The 20346-nt window shown below is 42.9% G+C and overlaps 1 protein-coding gene across 6 annotated transcripts in view; it reads left to right on the top strand.

Annotated features, from left to right (window-relative positions):
* ankib1a (ankyrin repeat and IBR domain containing 1a) overlaps nucleotides 1–20346 on the top strand; it is a 111117-nt gene that overhangs the window by 39009 nt on the left and 51762 nt on the right. For all 6 annotated transcript variants that reach the window (XM_038797910.1, XM_038797908.1, XM_038797909.1 and 3 more), the window contains exons 6-9: nucleotides 3181–3389; nucleotides 9511–9599; nucleotides 14518–14662; nucleotides 17048–17211. In XM_038797910.1, the coding sequence (XP_038653838.1) occupies nucleotides 3181–3389; nucleotides 9511–9599; nucleotides 14518–14662; nucleotides 17048–17211 (607 nt within the window). The remainder of the gene's footprint in view (nucleotides 1–3180; nucleotides 3390–9510; nucleotides 9600–14517; nucleotides 14663–17047; nucleotides 17212–20346) is intronic.

Genomic DNA, 20346 nt, shown 5'->3' with positions numbered 1-20346 from the left:
GAGTAAAGGTTGGACTGGTTGGGCCTGTATCCATTGGAGCTTAGAAAAATGAGAGGTGATCTTATTGAAAATACAAAATCCTGAGAGGACCTGACAGGGTGGTGGTTGAGAGGATGTTTCCCTTGTGGGAGAGACCAGAACTAGGGGACACTGTTTTAAAAAATAAGGGGTTTCCCATTAAGGGGACAATTTTGAGGGTCATTAGCCTTCGGATTTCTTTTGCCCAGAGAGCAGTGGAGCCAGGGTAATTGAATATTTGTAAGGTTGAGTTAGATTCTTGATTGACAAGGGAGCCAATGAGTACAAGAGGAGACCAGAAAACCAATGGGTACATGGGAGACAGGAAAAGGAAGTTGAGAGCACAATCATTTGTTATTTACAGAACAGAAAGAGGCCATTCAGCCCATCGTGCCTGCACCGGCTCCCAAAAGAGCTGCCCAGCTAGTTTCATTCTCCGTAGCCCTCGAAATAATTCCCTTTCAAATATGTATCCAGTTCTCTTTTGAAACCTCCCATGGAATCCGCCTCCAACACTCTCCCAGGCAGCACATTCCAAACCCCAACAACTCTGAGTAAAGAAGTTTCTCCTCATCTCACTCCTAGCTCTCTTGCTGACCATTTTGAAATTGTAACCCCCTAGTCACTGACTTACCAACTAGTGGAAACAGAATATCCTTCTTTACCCTGTCAACATTGTTCATAATTTGACCCACCTCAAGAAGGTCACCTCTTAATCATCTCTGCTCCAAGGAGAACAAGCCCAATTTCTCCAATCTTTCCTTGTATCTAAAATTCCTCATTCCTGGTATAATTCTAGTTAATTTCCTCTGAACTCTCTCCAGGACTTTAACATCCTTCCTTAAATAAGGTGCCCAAAACTGAACACAAGAATCCAAATGTGGTCTAACCAATGATTAGGAGAGGTGTAGAATAACTCCCCTGCTTTTATACTCTATTCCTCTATTTATAAACCGAAGGATCCTATAAACCACCTTAATAACTGTTTCAAGTTGCGTGGCCACCTTTAGAGAATTATGCAATTGAACTCCGAGGTCCCTTTGCTCCTGTACTCCCCTCAATGTTATACCATTTAGCCTTTATTGTCTTTCCATGTTTCTTCTACCAAAATGCATTACCTCATTTCGCTGTATTGAAGTTCATTTGCCAGGTGTCTGCCCATTTGGCCAACTAGTCAACGTCCCTCTGAAATCACTCAGCATTATCCTCACAATTCACTATTCTACCTAGCTTAGTATCATCTGCAAATTTAGAGATTTTGCCCACCTCTAAATCATTTATATAAATCCGAAGAAGCAAGGGTCCCAAAAGTGAGCCCAGGGGAACACTGCTTTCAACTCGTCTCCAGTTTGAGAAATGCCCATCTATATCTCCCCTCTGTTTGCTACCTCTCAGCCAATTTCTAATCTATGCTGCCAAGGACCCGTCAGTCCCAAACATTTTTAATTTGCTAACCAACCTGCCATGTGGCACTGTATCAAATGCTTTCTGAAAGTCCAAATGTATGACATCCGCTGCCTGTGTCACCTCGCCAAAGAACTCAATAAAATTTGTCAGACATGACCTACCCTTGACAAAGCCATGTTGACAGTCTAATATGAACTTATTTTTCTCTAAAGTGTATATTTATTTCATCTGGTATTTTGGACTCCCATCAGTTTTACCACTATTGATGCAAGCTGACAGGTCTGTAGTTTCCTGGGTTATCCTTTGCCCTTTTCTTAAACAACGGTGTCACATTTGCAATCTTCCAGCTCCCCGCGACTAATCCTGTGTTGAGAGGTCTGGAACATTTCTGTCAATGGCTCCACAATATGCCCCATGCCCTCTCAGCAATCTGGGATGCATTCCATCTAGGCCTGGCGGCTTCTCTACCTGGAGTGCTGCCAGCCTTTTATCACAATTCTGTTCAGTTGCTCAACACCCACATTTTTAACTGGGCCATTGTCACCATCTTCTAATTTGGTAAAGACATGAGCTAAGTATTCATTTAGTTCCTCTGCCATGATCTTGGCGAATGCAGAGCAGGCTGAGGGGCCAAATGGCTTTCTCCTCATTCTTATGCATGAAATTGTTGAAATGAGTCAGGCAGGCTTCAAAGTGGCTCATCGAAAGATAGCTTCTCAAACCTCTCGAGTTTTGTTAGAGCAACGTAGGAGGCCATGGATAGAAAGGTCAAAATGAGCTGGAAGAAATAACAGAGTGAAGGCTGGTAGGGTGATGGTGTGGACACAATTCATGGTTTTGGGTGTGGGGGAAGAGGTGAGAGCAGACATGTGGAAATGAGATGGGCATGGTCAATGGGTCCAATCGGCCAGGGTGAAGCTGAACCACTGGCTCAGGGAAACATACCGGAAGCATTATCATTGAAAATGGCATCATCAGAGCAAATACAACAGAAATGGAGAAACTGGGAGACTGAAATAATAATAATCTTTATTGTTACTAGTAAGCTTACATTGAAATTTTCCAGTTTGAGACCAGAACAAGTGGCACAGCAGTCAAAGCATCAATGGACCAGGAAAATGAATGGGGGAGGTTCCGGAGTAGGAATGGGGCTAAGAATGTTCCATATATCCGACTAAAAGGGTGACATAGCTAGGACACACCGATTCCCAAATGTAGCTTGACCTGCTGAATGTTTCCAGCATTTTCTGTTTTAATTTTGGATTTCCAGCATTTGAAGTATTTTGCTTTTGACTCGCAAATACTTGTTTGTAGCCTATATCATCTTTAAAACTTTTGATCCATTTTGGACACATTTTTCTTTGTCTTTTACTCCACCTTTAAGCATCTTCAGTTCCTCAAAACAAGGTGAGAGATTGCTACATTTTTGCTTGCTTCTGATGTTGCCTCCTTAACAATAGTGACATTGGATCCTCTATCTTCTCCCCTCTCTCTCTCCTCCTCTCCATGATACACTATCCATGATACATCCTATCAAAGGGGCCTCTGTTCTGTTTACCAATTTTTGTGGTAGCCCAACTGAGACAAGGTACAATGTGGGGAATTAATTAATACGCAATGCATTTGTAAATCTGCAATGCAAATACCACCGAGTAAGAACTTTAATTAAGCCATTGCAATTTAAGACCGATGTAGCAGCGCTAAAGTTTTGGTGAATAATCTTTTGTATTTTTTCTTCAATTTCTGTTTTCCTAGACTGGGATCGAGAAAAACTACTTGAAGCTTGGATGGTAAACCCTGAAGACTGTTGCCAACGTTCAGGCATTCTGATGCCAATTCCACCACCCAGTGGATATAATGCATGGGACACTCTCCCCTCACCTCGAACTCCTCGCACCACCCGTTCCTCTGTCACATCTCCAGACGATATCAGTTTATCTCCAACTGACGAGGATGAACTTGTGGTACGTTGATGATTTTAATTTACTCAGATATTTCCTACCGGCACATATCACACAATATAACTTCAAGCTTTGTACTAAGCCACCAACATAGTTAGATGCATAGTTTAGTTTCACTTTGTCTGTATGTATGGAAAATGTTGATAGCTTGAACTGAGTATTGTTCATGTAATTAGAATGAAAAAAAGCATATCTATGTAGAATGAATACAAAATTTGTTGGTCCACTGATAAATGTTAAACTTATCTGCTTAAGCTTATGTTATATTTGGGTTTTCAAAAAACATTCAGTCATGTACCACATATGAGAGTGTTATGATATGGCAGGTGGCAAGTGCCCGACTGCCTACATCCCATAGGGAACTTGTAACAAGCCATCACACCAAGTTATAATTTGTATTTTGAGAAAATCAGGAACAAGAATTTAAAACCACCTGTGAAGACTAAAAAAATTGAATTTAAAGATTTTTTAAAAAGGAAAAAAGATAAAACTTGAAGACACCAGATTACAGAATCACAGAATTGTTTTGTGCAGAATGAGGCCATTTGGCCCATCATGCCTGCACTTGCTCTCAAAAAGAGCATTATGGCTGAGAGCCAATCCTCTGCTTTTTCCCCACACCCTTGAATGCCTCAAATGAGCCTGCCCTGCCCTGCCTTCACTACACTGCCAGGCAGTGCATTCTAGACCCATAACGTAAATGTTTTGTGTGAAAAATAAATTCTGATATCACATTTGCAAATCACCTTTATTCTGTACCCTCTGGTTCCTTTTATGAGGGGGAACAGTTTCTCCCTATCTATTCTGTTTAGCCCATCATAATTTTGAGCACCTCTATCAAATCTCCCCTCTGCTTCTTCTCTCCAAGGAGAACAGTCCTAATCTCTCCACTCTAACCTCATAACTGAAGTTTCTCATCTCTGGAACAATTCTTGGATTCTGCATTCCAGTGCATTCTCATCCTTCTGTGTGGCACGCAGAACAGTACACAATATTCCACCTGAGGTCAAATTAACATTTATGCAATTAACAGTACTTCCACAATAGTAATAATAAATAATAACAACCTTTATTGTAGGCTTACATTAAGTTACTCTGAAAAGCAATTCCAGTGGCGGCCATGAAGGAGTAGGTCGCACATTTGATAGCTCCCGCCTGTGACGGTCTTTTGGACCGTATCGCCCCGTTTTTTCCCGGATTTTATGGGATAAATCAGTGAAAAGTGAGACAGTAAGGAGAAATGCCACTCCGGTGTGTGGAGAATTGGCCGTGTGAGAAGACAAAGTCCTATAAGGAAGACGTGAGCAGAGCTGGTAACGCAGGAAAGCATGGCGGAGAAGCAGGGCCGCAGAGAGATGGCACAGTGGTCGACGGAGCAGCTGGTGAAGTTTTTCGAAGATTGCTTCGCCAAGCTGAAGAAGGACACGCTGGACCCAATTAGGGCTTTGATTGATCAAGTTATGCAGAATCAAGAGACCCACGGGAGAGCGATCCAGGAGGTGGAGAAAAAGGTGTCCGAGCTCGAGGAGTACATAACCGTGTTGGAGACCAAGGTGGAGATGATGAACAACCGCCAGAAAAGAATGCAGGAGAAGCTGGAAGACCGGGAGAACAGGTCCAGGAGGCAGAATCTTAGAATTGCCAGCCTTCCTGAAGGCAGTGAGGGATCGCATGTGAAGACTTGTGTGACGGACATGCTGGAGAAGTTGATGGGGGCTGAGGCGTTCCCGCGGCCCTTGGAAGTGGATAGAGCGCACAGAGCCCTCGCGAAGAAGCCCCGAGCAAACGAGGCGCTGAGGGCCATAGTGGTACGCTTTCACCGTTTCCTGGACAAGGAGCATGTTCTGTGGTGGGCCAAAAAGGAACGGAGCAGCAAATGGGAGAACTATGAGCTGCGCATTTATCAGGACATGGGCGGGATCTGGCCAAGAGGTGAGCTGGGTTTAATTGGTCAAAAACGGCCCTCTTTAAGAAGTGGGTGAAGTTTGGGATGCTGTACCCAGCCCATCTGTGGGTCACACATGAGGAACGGGACTTCTACTTTGAAACACCAGATGAAGTATGGATTTTTATTAAAGAAAAGAGGCCGGAGGCGAATTAAAAGATACTGAAGCCTTGGAGAAGTACTTTGGGGGCGATTTGTTGTGCTGGATTGTATAAATATAAGTAGTGCTATGTGTAATAAGGGGCTGTTTGGATGGCTAAAGGTAACTTTGTCTTGCAGGGAGCTAGTTAGAGGGGGGATGGGTTTTGAGTTGGTTCTGCTTTTTGGGGTGATTATTTTTCTAAAGTGGCTGTTTCATCAATTTTTTTCTGATGTTTGTTTACTGAGGAATGTAATGCTTTTAAATGTTTATCCATGTGGGGGAGAGAACGATGGGGAGACAGACTGCTGTGGGAGGGCCTGGCATGGCAGCGGATGGAGGCGGCGTCATGTAAAGACACCAGTCTGGGAGCATTGGTAATGGCACCTCTTCCGTTCTCGCCGGCCCGAAATGCCACAAGTCCGGAGGTGGAGGCGGCTCTGAGAATCTGGGGGTAATGGAGGATATATAAGAGAGTGGAGGGAGTATCGGTTTGGACCCCAATTTATAATAATCATAGGTTTGTACCGGGTAGGCTAGATGGTGGGTTCCGGAGTTGGCAAAGGGCAGGAATTAGAAGGATCGGGGAATCTATTTATAGACGGGAGCTTTCCCAGCTTGAAAGCCTTGGAGGATAAATTTGAATTGCCAGCAGGGAACGGGTTTAGGTATTTGCAGGTGCGAGGCTTCCTGAGAAAACGGGTGCTGTCCTTTCCGCTGCTGCCGCCACGGGGGATACAGGATAGAGTAGTCTCCAGTACCTGGGTGGGAGAGGGGAAGGTTTCAGATATTTACCAGGAGCTTTGGGAGGTGGAGGATACTCCGGTGGAGGAGCTTATGGGCAAGTGGGAGGAGGAGAGATAGAGGCAGGTCTAGAGGCAGATGCCCTAAGCAGGGTTAATACCTCCTCATCATCTGCCAGGCTCAGCCTGATACAATTTAACACAGTCCACGGGCACACATGACAGCGGCTAGGATGAGCAGGTTTTTCGGGGTAGAAGATAGGTGTGCGAGCTGCGCGGGAAGCCCAGCAAAACATGTCACATGTTTTATGCATGCCCGAAGCTTGGAGGGGTTTTGCTAAGGCAATGTCCACGGTGCTAAAAACACGGGTGGTGCCGAGTCCGGAGGTAGCGATCTTTGGAGTGTCACAAGAGCCGAGAGTTCAGGGGGTGAAAGAGGCTGACGCCTTGGGCCTTTGCCTCCCTGGTAGCCCGGAGACGGATCTTGTTAATGTGGAGGGACTCGAAGCCCCCGAGTGCAGAGACCTGGGTTAGTGACATGGTTGGGTTTCTCAGTCTCGAGAAAATAAAGTTTGCCGTAAGAGGGTCAATGGTCGGGTTCACCCGGAGGTGCCAGCTGTTCATCGACTTTCTCGGGGAAAATTAAAATGTCAGCAGATGCCGTATTCCAAGGTGGTTGGGGGGGGGGGGGGGGGGGGGGATTGTTGTTGTATGGTTGAGGTCATGCTTGACGAATCTCTTCGAATTCTATGAAGACATTTCGAGTAAGGTAGACAAAGGGGACCCAGTGGATGTGGTGTACCTAGATTTCCAAAAGGCCTTTGACAAGGTACCGCACAAGAGGCTGCTGCATAAGATAAGGATGCATGGTGTTATGGGTAGAGTACTAGCATGGATAGAGGATTGGTTGTCTAACAGGAAACAGAGTGGGAATAAATGAGTGCTATTCTGGCTGGCAATCAGTGATGAGTGGTGTGCCTCAGGGATCGGTGTTGGGACCACAATTATTTACAATTTATATAGACGATTTGGAGTTGGGAACTATGTGTAAGGTATCCAAGTTTGCAGATGACACGAAGGTTTGTGGCAGAGCAAAGTGTACTGAGGACTGTAAAACCTTACAGAGGAACATTGACACATTGAGTGGGCAAAGGTCTGGCAGATGGAGTATAATGTCAATAAGTGTGAAGTCATGCATTTTGGTAGGAGTAACAATAGAACGGATTATTAAATGGTAAAAAGCTGCAGCATGCTGCTATGCAGAGGGACCTGGGTGTACTTGTGCATGAGTCACAGAAGGTTGGTCTGCAGGTGCAACAAGCAATTAGGGAGGCAAATAGAATGTTGTCCTTCATTGCGAAGGAGATTGAGTTTAAATCAATGTTGCAGTTGTACAACAGAGAGGTAATGTTGCAGTTGTACAAGGTGCTGGTAAGGCCACACCTGGAGTACTTTTGGTGCGCAGTTTTGGTCTCCACACTTGAGAAAGGATGTGCTAGCACTAGAGGGGGTGCAGAGGAGGTTCACTAGGCTGATTCCGGAGTTGAGGGGGTTATCGTATGAGGAGAGGCTGAGTAGATTGGGATTATATTCACTGGAATTCAGAAGGTTGAGGGGGTATCTAATAGAAACATATAAAATTTTGAAGCGAATGGATAAGGTAGAAGTAGAAAGGATGTTTCCAGTGGTAGATGAAAGTAGGACAAGAGGGCATAGCCTCAAGATTAGGGGGAGCAGATTTAGGACTGAATCAAGGAGGAACTTTTTCACTCAGAGGGTGGTTAAAGTATGGAATTCCCTACCGAAAGGAGTAGTAGACGCTACTTCATTGTAAATACAGGGTAGATGTTTTTTGAAAAATAAAGGAATTACGGGATATGGCGAGAATGCGGGTAAGTGGTTCTGAGACCACGAAAAGATCAGCCATGATCTTATGGAATGGCGGAGCAGGCTCGAAGGGCCGGATGGTCTACTTCTGCTCCTAGTTCTTATGTTAGATGGATTGGCCATGATAAATTGTCCCTTAATGTCCAGGGATGTGTGGGTTATGTGGAGTTACAGGGATAGGATGGAGAAGTGGGCCTAGTTAGGGTGCTCTTTGAGGGTTGGTACAGACCTGATGGGCAGAATGGCCTCCTTCAGCACTGTAGGGATTCTATGAAAAGTACCGAAGTCTATGAAGACACGGAGGCGCGTACAATTGCTAGGCAAGTCTGCATCTCCTAAATCCATCGAAACAATTGTTTGCTGGGTGTCAATTATCTTCCATAGATGGAAGGATGCAGCTACCAAGGACTCTGGATTGAGGGTGGGATAATTGGTAGGCTGGAACTAGTGGAGTACCACAAGGATTTACAATCGATATTAAAGACTTAAATTATGGCACTGAGTCTTAATGTTTCCAAATTTGCTGATGATACGAAGTTAGGTGGGAAGTAAACGATGAGGAAAACACTGAAGGATATAGACACATTGATTGAGTGGGCAAGAATCTGGCAGATGGTAGGAAAATTAAGAACGCAGAATATTTGTTGAACAGGGAGAGACTGGCAAATGTTTCACAAAGTTAGCATGGAAGTACAGCAAGCATTTTGAAAGACAAATGGTTAGCTTCTGTAAAAAAAAAAATGGAACGAAGAATAAGAGTAAAGTCTTGCTGCAGGGCATTGGTAAAGCCAGGTTGCCTGGGGTGTATTGTCTGCAGTTTTGATTTCCTTAAGAAAGAGTGCAACTAAGGTTCACCAGACTGGTTCCTGGGATAAGGGGATTGGCTGTGAGGATGGATTGATCAGGCCTATAATTCCTTGGTGTTTAAAAGAACGAGAGGTGATCTAATTGCAAGATAGAAAATACTTCAGAGACTTGACAGGATAGACACTGAAAAAATGTTTCACCTGACTGGGGAATCTAGAACACAGGTCACAGTATCAGAAGAAGAGATCTGCCATTTAGGATTGAGATGTGAAATTTATTCACTCGATGATTGAATTTATTCACCCAGAGAGCTGTGGCTGCTCAGTCATTGGGTATATTCAGGTCAGAGGCCATGAGATTATTGGGTACTGTATGTGAGGATAGTGCAAGAAAGTGGACTTTAAGTGGAAGATATTATTGAATGGTGAGCTGGTTCAAAGGGCCAATGGACCTACTCTTACTATTTTCTTATTTTGAAATTAGAAAGAAGTTAACATTTGAGAATCAAGATTTTATCCTGGCTCAGTTTTGTTGAATTTGTACATTTTTGTTTTTTACTTGTTTTTTTTTAACCGTTACTTGAAATGATAACTTATTTTTCAGTGTGGCATTTGCTTGTGCAACATTTCTGTGTTTGAAGATCCTGTGGATGTGCCCTGTGGTCATGAATTTTGCCGAGGATGCTGGGAAGGGTGAGTATCATTTGACCATCTGGATTGTTGGAGGCTGGAGAATTTCCATTTGTTGAGGTGGTCGGTTTTAATTTAGCTTTTGTTGGCAATTCATCGCTCCTCCGCCACAACTCATTCCTTTATTAGCTTCTTTCTAAAAATTGTGCCTCCAGGGCTGCCAAAATGTATATTTTTAATATTTTTATTGATGTTTCAAGTAACAGTTACAGAATAGAAAAGAAAAGAGTTGGGTTTCTCACTTAGAGTATTATACAACGACCAAAAAGAAAACTGTACATAGGTCAGAACAACCAGCCTTGAACCCCTCGCTGTCACCACAGCCATGTCTGGGCTCTGATGCTGGATAATATTTCCATTTTTAGGATGGCTCTGCTAGTTACCTAGTGCAGGGGAGGCCTGTGCTTACCCCAGTAAATGGCCCTCCTCTTCATTCCTTCCTTGTTCCTTTCGGCTGGTTGCAAATAGGTCTGTAAATAGGCTTGTGAATTTGCTCCATGTGGTGTGGAATCTCTGCTCCGACCCTCTTGATTTAAATTTGATTTTCTCTAGCCTCAGGAATTCGGCCAGATCTGAGAGCCATTCCGAAGCCCAGGACTATGCCGACTTCCACCCCAGCAAAAGTTTCTGTCTGCTGATCAGTGAGGCAAAGGCCTGGGTGTCCTTCCTTTTCCCTGGCCAGAGCTCTTGGTACTCTGACACCCTGAAGACCACCACAGACGAGCATGGCTCCATCTCAACCCCATCCCAGGGCTGCAAATATTAAAGCCACTTTCAAAAATATATTTTTGGTTTAAAGGACAAATTAATTCTTCTGTTTTGGTATCTGATATGAAATATTACCAAGTCATATTTACAGCTTTAGCGAAAGTAGTTCTCTCAGCAAAAGAAATAAATATAGATCTCAACTAAAGGCCACCAAAGTGAAAAGATCATTTTGGATAACTGAGATTTTAATACCAACTATGTTAGAAGCTGGTGGGCCATTAAGGGCTGCGTAGGACTATGCAAGGATTCTTTTCTTTCAGACAATGATGGGCGACTGCCAGAATCTGGCAACAGTTTTAAGTGGCTACTTTGTGTCAGTTTTCACCTCAAGATATTGCTGAATTACCAATAATGCATACTGGGATTGATGCTAAAATTAAAAGCATCAAAGTGAATATGTGTATTTTCCAAACTTGATAGAATAAAACACCTTCAAATATATCAGACGGATGACATTCACTTATGATGGCATCCAGAGAGAGAAATCATGGGCCCTAGTTCCTATCTGTTTCCAGGCCCCTTATTTCTCTCTCAACACCACCTTTAACCCTCCCCCTCAATCTTGCATGATATTTTCCCATTTTCAAAATTCACCAATCAATCAATTTACCAAGCAATCACAGAGAGGTCCTTATGAAATGATAGCGTCTGTTGTTGGCATCTGTTTTCAAATAATGAGATATATATGCAGCATAGGTCATTAATATTAAAAACAGAAACCATATAATTTGGGAGTGTATCACAGTTGCAGAAAAGGAGGTAGTCGAGGGTTTGTCTACAGAGTCAGTATGGGTGGAAATCAAAAACAAGAAAGGAGCAGTCACTTTATTGGGAGTTTTATATTGACAGCCCAATAGCAGGAGAGAGATGGAGGAACAGAATGGGATCAGATGTGGAGCTATAAGAAGTGATGGGTGAACGGGGCTTAGCATTTATCCAGTGCTACTTCAGTAACTCTGCAAAGAGATATTATCACCTACACCAATCAGTGAAGTGCTTGATGGAAGCTGCTGCATCCTTAAAGATTTTGTATTTTACTCGTGATTTAAAATAAACTAAATGACAACAGTTGATATAGAACAAGGTTTGAGTATGAATTTGTACATGTTAAATATGAGCAACAGAAAATTCATTCTTGATTTCATTAAGTCTTAACATAGAAAGATGCCCCCAAGACATGTCAAGAGGTGTGGAAAAAATTGATGCTGTACCAAAGATGATGGTTTATTTAAAGTGAATGATTAAAATCTTAATCCACGCGCTTCACTTTGAAGAGCAGATACGGGCAGATCTTTTGACCTGAGGGGTCACAGCTTAGTATGAAAACTGTATAATTGACCATCAATGCTCAAGAAAAGAAACAATGTTCAAACATGGGCAACACAATTTTATTTCAAAATAAACAAAGTTAAAACAATACTCCAGAACAATGCACTGCCTCCAACATCCTTGTCCTCTATTAATATCATGAACACATATAAACAAAAATGTTCAAAAGAAAGTAAAACTGAAATTCTAATTTTTAAACATCCAAATTTGGCTTTCTCGGACATCATTGCAGGGGAATTACTGATGACTTCCAGGCAATGCAAGAGGTTCAGCAACTCGACTCCGAAAGTTAGCAACGGGTTGCTGCAAAATAGGACTGTCAGCAACTCCTTGCTGAAAACGAGCAAAGCTACATATTATAATAATAATAACAATTTGTAGTAGACAGAATAACATAGTCAGGAATATCTCCAGCGGATGTGTTGTTTTTATTTTATAAATTTAGAGTACCCAATTCATTTTTCCAATTATGGGGCAATTTAACGTGGCCAATCCACCTACCCTGCACATCTTTGGGTTGTGGGGTGAAACCCACGCAAACACAGGGAGAATGTGCAAACTCCACATGGACAGTGACCCAGAGCCGGGATCGAACCTGAGACCTCGGCGCCGTGAGGCAGCAGTGCGAACCACTGTGCCACCATGCTGCCCCGCAGATGTGTTGTTTAACAGCAATGCTCACATCTTTCTTCTGCACTGGCGTTTCCTGTCCAAGTCCACTTCGCCCTCCACCATTCTCCAAATTTAATTTAATTATAAATCTCACTTAGAATAGTAAAAAGTTATTTTCAGACAACCACCAAGCTGATGTTGTCTCAAAAATCCCGCCAAAACCCCACTGGCCTTTTGAAGACCCGCCATTGGATAAGGCCCAGCGACACAAGCAGAGTTGCAACCACATTGGGGAGAAAGCATTGGGAAATTCTGGGATAGCAAGTGCAGGAAGGAAATCCTGCTTCCTCCTCAGTAGTTATGCTTAGTGCTTAGGCCCCCACTGGAATTGTAGTTTATGTCTGGGAGAGACTAGAATGGTGGACTTTAATTTTCAAGATGCAAGACAAGACAGTTCGAAGGCTGGATGAAAATGTCCCATGGGTCAGATATGGCCGACAGGCTGAAGTTTGCCCACCCTTGTTCTTGAAGGTCATAAAGAAGGAAGTGAAGAGGCAGATAGATTGAGTAAATAACTTCAGAAAGTGGAACTTTATGAGCTGAAGGCACAAAAATCGGCGATGAGGCAAAACGTTGAATTCAGAATGGATTGCACTGCAGAATTTCAGGGGGGTCCTCGTGCAGAGAGGAAATTGCAGAGAAAGGGAGGGGTGCCATGGAGGTATTCAAAGAAATTTTGTGCCAGCGTCCAAAGATGACAGCTTCAGTCCTCCCAATGTTTAACTAGAGTTGAAAATTACCCAAGGTTGGATAGGACAGGCAAACTGACAGCTTAGTTAAAAGACCTTAGCAACCTTTCGCAGAACTGGGTGTAATAGCATACAAGTAAATTTACAGATGTTACTGCCATGGGCAGCATTTAGTTAAGGAAAAGTACAAGGATGCATCTTTAAGGGACTCCTGAGCTGATGCTGTCAGAGTGGGAAGAGAAGTTATTACGCTAGATATCTTGCGTGGATTTAAGTTTCAATTTTGTTTGAGTTTTTTCTCAATCTAGAAATTAACTAGAAAGTTCCAACACTTGAATGTGTTTAAATGCTAAAAGGACGCATCAACATTGATCACAAACCATTTTTGGCCCAGATCTTCTGGTCAGCATCGATGCTGCACGCATTGATGCTGCCCATGAAGATTTCTGCGACCCAACCCGTTGGTGACTTTTCAGTCAGGACTTCCAATTCCAGCTGAAGCAACGAAAAGTCAGTACATTCATCCCTGTGGAAGATTGCAGGACGGAAGAAAAACAGGCAAAGACAGGATGTGCCCTCTTTTCATGGCAATAGTTGCTGTATTTTTCAGTCCAAATCTTTCAGTAGGTTAGGAGGGTGGAGTGGAGGGAAGGTGGTGGTACTGGTGACTAGTGTGCTTGGCTCAGGGGAATGATTGGTGTGATGATGTTGATTATGGTGCTCTGAGTTAGACCACGTATTAACCAGCATAACATTTCCAGGGTAAATATGCAGATAAGTACTGCATATCTGGCCCAAGCCCCTGACACAGGTCCCAATGTTGGAGATTTTCGCAGAGGTTCCCAGGCAATGTAAATCAGCCGTTGGAAGGTTACAACTTCCAAGGCAATTTCAGCGCATGTCTGCGCATTAGAACTTTGGGGAGGTCATGACACGTCTCCCAACTTAATTCCCATTTCCGATTCAGATACTGGGATATTTGGGCCTTTGATTTTATCCAAGCTGAAACTGTAGTTTAAGAATGAGGAACTGTCTCTTTGAGTACAAAACTTCCAGTCTGAGAGATGAATTTAAATCTTCACTGACTGAAATTTTAATTTTTGTTGACCATGCTGGCTAAACACTGCCAGGTACATTTAAGGTAATTCATCCTGACTGCAAAATGTCTTATGAATGACATTGACAGTTACTGCAAAGTGTAATTTGAAGGATTTTCAGTTTAATGCTTTAATTAAAAGTGACCCTTTCCATATGTACGTGTTGAAATGGATTCTTACTTAAAATCAGTTTCAGTACAAAACCCATAGAAAGGCTGTCGAACTGTAATGAACAGCTGGTGAAAATTATCACTGATTGCAAAATCTGTGAAATTTATGATTTTGTTGTTTTCAAGTCTAGTGATTAAATGTCAACACCCAGTTCACTTTCCCAGTATTTACAGTAATAGTTCATGCTTTTTGCAGGTTTTTGAATATCAAGATTCAAGAGGGAGAAGCCCACAATATAATCTGTCCCGCCTTTGACTGCTTTCAGCTAGTTCCTGTAGATATCATAGAAAACTTGGTTTCCAGAGAGATGGACAAACGTTACTTGCAGTTTGACATTAAGGTAAGCTCTGGAACCAGTAGCCACATTGAAAATGTACTTCACTACTTAATTTAGTATTCATGCTTTTGGTTACACAGCATGTAAATGTTAAAATGTCAGGGCATTAACATTGTCCACTTACCAAGACACTAAATTGGCAGGAAAGGGTTGTTCCGTTTCCAGTTGCAATTACAGGGCAAGTAGTCATGGTTATAAAAATTAAAGTGATAGTGAAGCCAAATTCTGGATTAATTCAGGAGTCAATTGCATCCTGGGTTAATGGGGAGAGGAGGAGAATGAGTGCTAAACACTGCAGGTACCTATGGAAAGATAAGCTAGAGAATGAAATGGTTTTACATCTTTATATATTCATTATCACTTTCCTACCTCGGGTATGCTAAGATCAACTGTAGTAACCTCGTGACACCTGTTGAGAATGGATACTAAGAATCAAACCTCCAAGCTTCTGCTCTTCATGACTCAGTTACTTCGGGTCTCTGCCTCCATCACCATCTTGGGCAGCGGATTCTAGACTCCCACTACCCTCTGCATAAAAAGGTTCTTCCAAATGTCTCCACTACACCTTCTGCCACTTATCTTGAATCTATGTCCCCTGGTTCTAGAATTCTCTACCAAGGGAAGAAATTTCATCCTGTCCATTCTATCTCTTCCCCTCATCATTTTGTACACCTCAATTAAGTCACTCCTCAGTCTTCTTTGTTCCAAGGCATTTCACTGCAATCTATCCAATCTTTTGTTGTGACTACACTTTCCTAGCCCTAGCAACATTCTTGTAAACCTCTTCTGCATTCTCTCCAGAGCAATTACATCCTTCCTGTAATGTGGTGATCAGAATTGCAGACACTACTACAGTTGTGGCCACACCAGTGTTTTATACAATTCCAACATTCTATCCTTACTTTTATATTCGGCTCTGCCAATGAAGGAGAGCATTCCATACGCTTTCTTTACAACCCTGTAAACGTGAACTGCTAACTTGAGTGATCCGTGTACTTGTACTCAAAGATCTCTTACTTCATCTATCCCTCTTAGTATATTCCCATTTATTGTGTACTCCCTATAACTGTTTGACCTCCCTAAATGCATGACTTCACACTTCTCTGTTAAATTCTCTGTCATTTTATCGTCCACTTCACCAATCTATATCATTTTGAAGAATATAGCTAGACCATTCGGCCAATATTTATGTCGTCTGCAAATTTCCCAATCGTACCTTTACGTTACCGTCCAAATCGTTGATATATAACACAAACAGAAAGGGTCCCCACACCTCGCCCTGTGGAAGACCACTTGAAATGACTTTGCATTTGCAAGGGCATCCATTGATCATTACCCTTTGTTTCCTGTTACTAAGCCAACTTTTTATCCAGTTTGCCACATTGTCCTATATCCCATGGGCTTTTATTTTTTGATCAATCTGCCATGTAGGACCTTGTCAAGCACCTTGCTAAAATCCATGTATACAAAATCCACTGCACTACTTCATCAACCTTTCTTGTCACTTCCTCAACAAATTCAATCACATTTGTGAAGCAACACCTTCCTTTAACAAATCCATAAGTAGGAGAACTGCAATTAGACAACAGCAAAGACCAGGGGATTAAACAGGGTCCGTCCTGATACGTTGGTTCAGTTCCATCCTGAGTTGCAACACTGGGCAAGCACCTGTTTGGACTTCAGTATCATTCAGTATAATTGTCACCCTGATGTTGTCAATAAAATATAGAGCAGTAACCTGTCATTCCATGGCTGGTGAGATAAAGTTAAAGCACGTTCTAATGGTGCTGTGGTCAACATTTTGTAGCACCTTGTTGTCAGAAAATGCTCTACTGCCATTCAAAAGATAGCGTCCACTTAAGCAATAAAAATTGCAATATTGCAAAATACTTCTAATCATTGACTTTGTAAAACATGTCTTACTTCTATCGCAATAATATAAATGTTAAATACCACACAAGTAATGACCTTCACTTTAAAGGGAAGTAAAACAAAACTAAAATAGAACCGTACAATTCCTCTGAGAGCTTAATGCTTTTTTTAAAGTGAGTAACGTAACTGGGATGTACAAAAAAGAAGGCCCAAAGTTCAACCCTCTTCTGTTTGACGGAGGCAAGTCAACATCGATAAAAATGCAGTAATACGAAAATTTTCCGAAATAGGTGAAGATTTAATTTGAATAAATGTTTTGCAAAACCCCTTGTTGTAAACAAACTGACAAAATAGATCTGAATATTTCACTTTGAAGGCTTCAGGTATGCTTCATTCTAGGCTAGATTCGGGTCTAGCTCCCAGAAACAAGAAGCCACTGAACCCACTTTTCTTTTCCGAGGTGTTTAATATTTGTACTGGTCAGGATTCAATATGGTATAATCTTTTTGTTTTTAGGCATTTGTGGAAAATAATCCTGTTATCAGATGGTGTCCCACTCCTGGCTGTGAAAGGGCAGTAAGACTGACCTGTCAAAGATCAGGTTCTACAATGGATCAGCTGAGTTTCCCTCTGCTCAGTGCACCAGCGGTGGATTGTGGAAAAGGACACCTCTTCTGTTGGTTAGTGCACAGAAATTTGGATTTCAGAATTTCCTAATTATTCAGCTGCTTCGTAGACATGCTTTTCTGTTGTCAGGGATTTGGGGAAAATAGCAGATGGTGCTATATCTTGGGTACCAATTTGGATGTTACGAAATAATCGGCTAAGTATATAATGTACCTTCAATTAATCTGATCTCTGAACTCTATCGACCATTCCTTTAACCTTGGAATGAGTCTTCCATCCTGACTGTCTCTTCATGCATGTTCAGGGTTGATTGCTTATTACAGACCAAGTAGTATGGTAGTCGTATTGATTTCCAGCCAGTAAAAAGATCAAATTCTATTTAATGCATGGAATTCTGAGCTTTTTGCTGCTATTATCATATTTCCTATCAATTATGAACATTGGCCAATTAGACCTGGAGTATTGACTGACTCTTTTTAAAAATGCACAACATAGCCATAATTGTTTTCTGATTATCTGTGCTCTACTCAGCCCCTTCATGCTGTGGTGCACCTGCTGTCTCATTTTCCCCCAGGGCTCTGCTGCTCAGCCTGTCAGCCATGCTGCAAATAATGATAGTACAACGTGAAAATTTATCTGGAATTAATTAAGAATGTTAAGTCTGCACATGCTTGCTGTCTACGAAACCTTGCATCCTAGTTACAAATTCCTTCTTCCTGTTTCGAACTGTTCCCACAAAATTGAAATATACGCAGTTCTAACACTTGTGTAAGGTTTTAATGCTGTAATTACACTTTGCTGCCAGTGAGGATGCTGTTGTAACTCACTTTTGCATTTCAGCTCCTACACCTGTTCTGCCGAGAAATTGTGATGCTTTGACAAAAGAGTCATCCAGACTCGAAGCGTTAGCTCCCTTCTCTCTCCACAGATGCTGACAGGCCTGCTGAGATTATCCTGTATTTTCTGTTTTTGTTTCAGGCCTGTGGAATTCTGTCACATAAGTACTCTTTTCTATTTAAAATTAATTCATTTATATCCACTGCACAATTAAGGGAATATATTAGGGGACTTGCTTATCATTGTTTCCTTTATCATTGTTAATAAAGCAGGGCAGCACAGTGGGTTAGCCCTGCTGCCTCACGGCGCTGAGGTTCGATCCCGGCTCTGGGCCACTGTCTGTGTGGAGTTTGCACATTCTCCCTGTGTTTGCGTGGGTTTCGCCCCCACAACCCAAAGATGCACAGGGTAGGTGGATCGGCCATGCTAAATTGCCCCTTAATTGGAAAAAATGAATTGGGTACTCTAAATTTAAAAAAAAAACATTGTTAATAAATTAATGTCAATATGACTTCCGGTGGCAGCCATGGAATGAGTGGTCGCACATTTGGTGGCTCCTGCCTGAGGTGCGCGAACTCCATTAAATCCCACAGCCACACCAAGGCACAGGGTGGAGAAGCTGACTTCCACCCCAACAGAACCCGCCTGCGAGCGATCAATGAAGCAAAGGCTAAAACATCTGACCCCGCTCCCGTCTACAACTCCGGCAAGCCTGACACCCCGAATATGGTCCCCAGGGGACTGGGCTCTAAGCCCACATGCAAGATCGCCGACATGGTGCTGAAGAACGATCTGCAAAATTTCTCCAACTTCAGACGGGACCCAAATATGTGTATGTGAGTCTCTGGGTCCCTCCCACACAGCTCACAAATATCCTCCATCCCCTCAAACAGCCGGCTCATCCTCGACTTTGTCAGGTCCGCTCTATGTACTACCTTTAACTGTATTAGCCCCAGCCTCACGCACGAGGTTGAGGCTGTCATCCTCCACAGCGCCTCACACCACAACCCCTCCTCCAGCGCCATCCACGGCTCCTCCTTCCACCTGGCCTTCACACCCTCCAAAGATGCCTTACCTTCTTCCAAACTTCTCCCATAGATCGCCCAGATGACCCCAACCCCATTACTGACAACACACTCTCCAACGATGAGGAGGATGGTGCTACCGGAAAGGTCAGGAAAACCTTATTCGCAAAATCTTGCACCTGTATGAACCTGAAACCCTTCCCATGTGGGACCCAAACTTCTCTTCCAAATCCTCCAAACTTGCAAACTGCCCTTCCAAAAACAAGTTCTTTATTTCCATCACCCCTCACTTCCCCCCATCCCCGAAACCTCATATCTATCCTCCTGGGCTCAAATCCATGGTTCCCTCGGATCGGCATCAACTTTGACCATTCCCCCAAACTAAAGTGCTGCTGAAATTGCCTCCATATTTTCATTGTGGCCACCACCACAGGACTCCCCAAGAACTTCCCTGGGGCAAACTCGACCCCTTGCAAGAGCCTGCCTCCATCCTCATCCTCAAAGCGCCTCTCCCTGCTCCTAGGGATAACTCCCCTGCATTTTTTTTCAATAGTCCCATAGGATCTTTTACAGACACCCAATGAGACCGATAAGATCCCAGCTCAACATCTCATCCATAAGAAGACACTTCCTCTGGTACAGTGCTCCCTCAGTACTGCACTGGAGTGTCAGAATTGTTTTTTGTGCTCAAGTCCTGTAGTGGAAATCGGAATTCACTGCACATTGGTACGATCACCATAATAGAGACTGATGAAATGAAAAATGAAAATCGCTTATTGTCACAAGTAGGCTTCAAATGAAGTTACTGTGAAAAGCCTCTGACATTTGAACTTCCAGTTGCTTGCTGAAAGAATGTTTTGGCAAGATTTCACATTTTAAGACTTGTAACAAATGCCTAAAAGCCCTACTGACTGAACGCTAAAGTATAAGTTGCCTACAAAAAGAAATTAAGCTACAAAAAGGAATGTTCATCTTTTGTACTTAACTCGCATCATATTCTCCCCAGAAATACACGCCTTTTAGCAAGCCATCTGCAGTTGCTTCCTATGGGTTCCCGTTTTGCCAAATAGTAACTTTGAGTGACTCTCTCTAGGCTGTCCTTATTTTTCAGAGTGTGTCTTAAGTTCCCCAAAAGCAGTTAAGGCTGTTCTGATCATTCTTCCCCCGGCAGCACGGTGGCACAGTGATTAGCATTGCTGCCTCGCGGCGCTGAGGTCCCAAGTTCGATCCCGGCTCTGGGTCACTGTCCGTGTGGAGTTTGCACATTCTCCCCATGTCTGCGTGGATTTCATCCCCACAACCCAAAGATGTGCAGGGTAGATGGAT

The sequence above is a fragment of the Scyliorhinus canicula genome, chromosome 5 (genome assembly GCF_902713615.1).
Source record: "Scyliorhinus canicula chromosome 5, sScyCan1.1, whole genome shotgun sequence".
NCBI lineage: Eukaryota > Metazoa > Chordata > Chondrichthyes > Carcharhiniformes > Scyliorhinidae > Scyliorhinus > Scyliorhinus canicula.
Note: the sequence above shows the minus strand (reverse complement) of the source record. Positions and strands in the feature narration are given on the sequence as shown.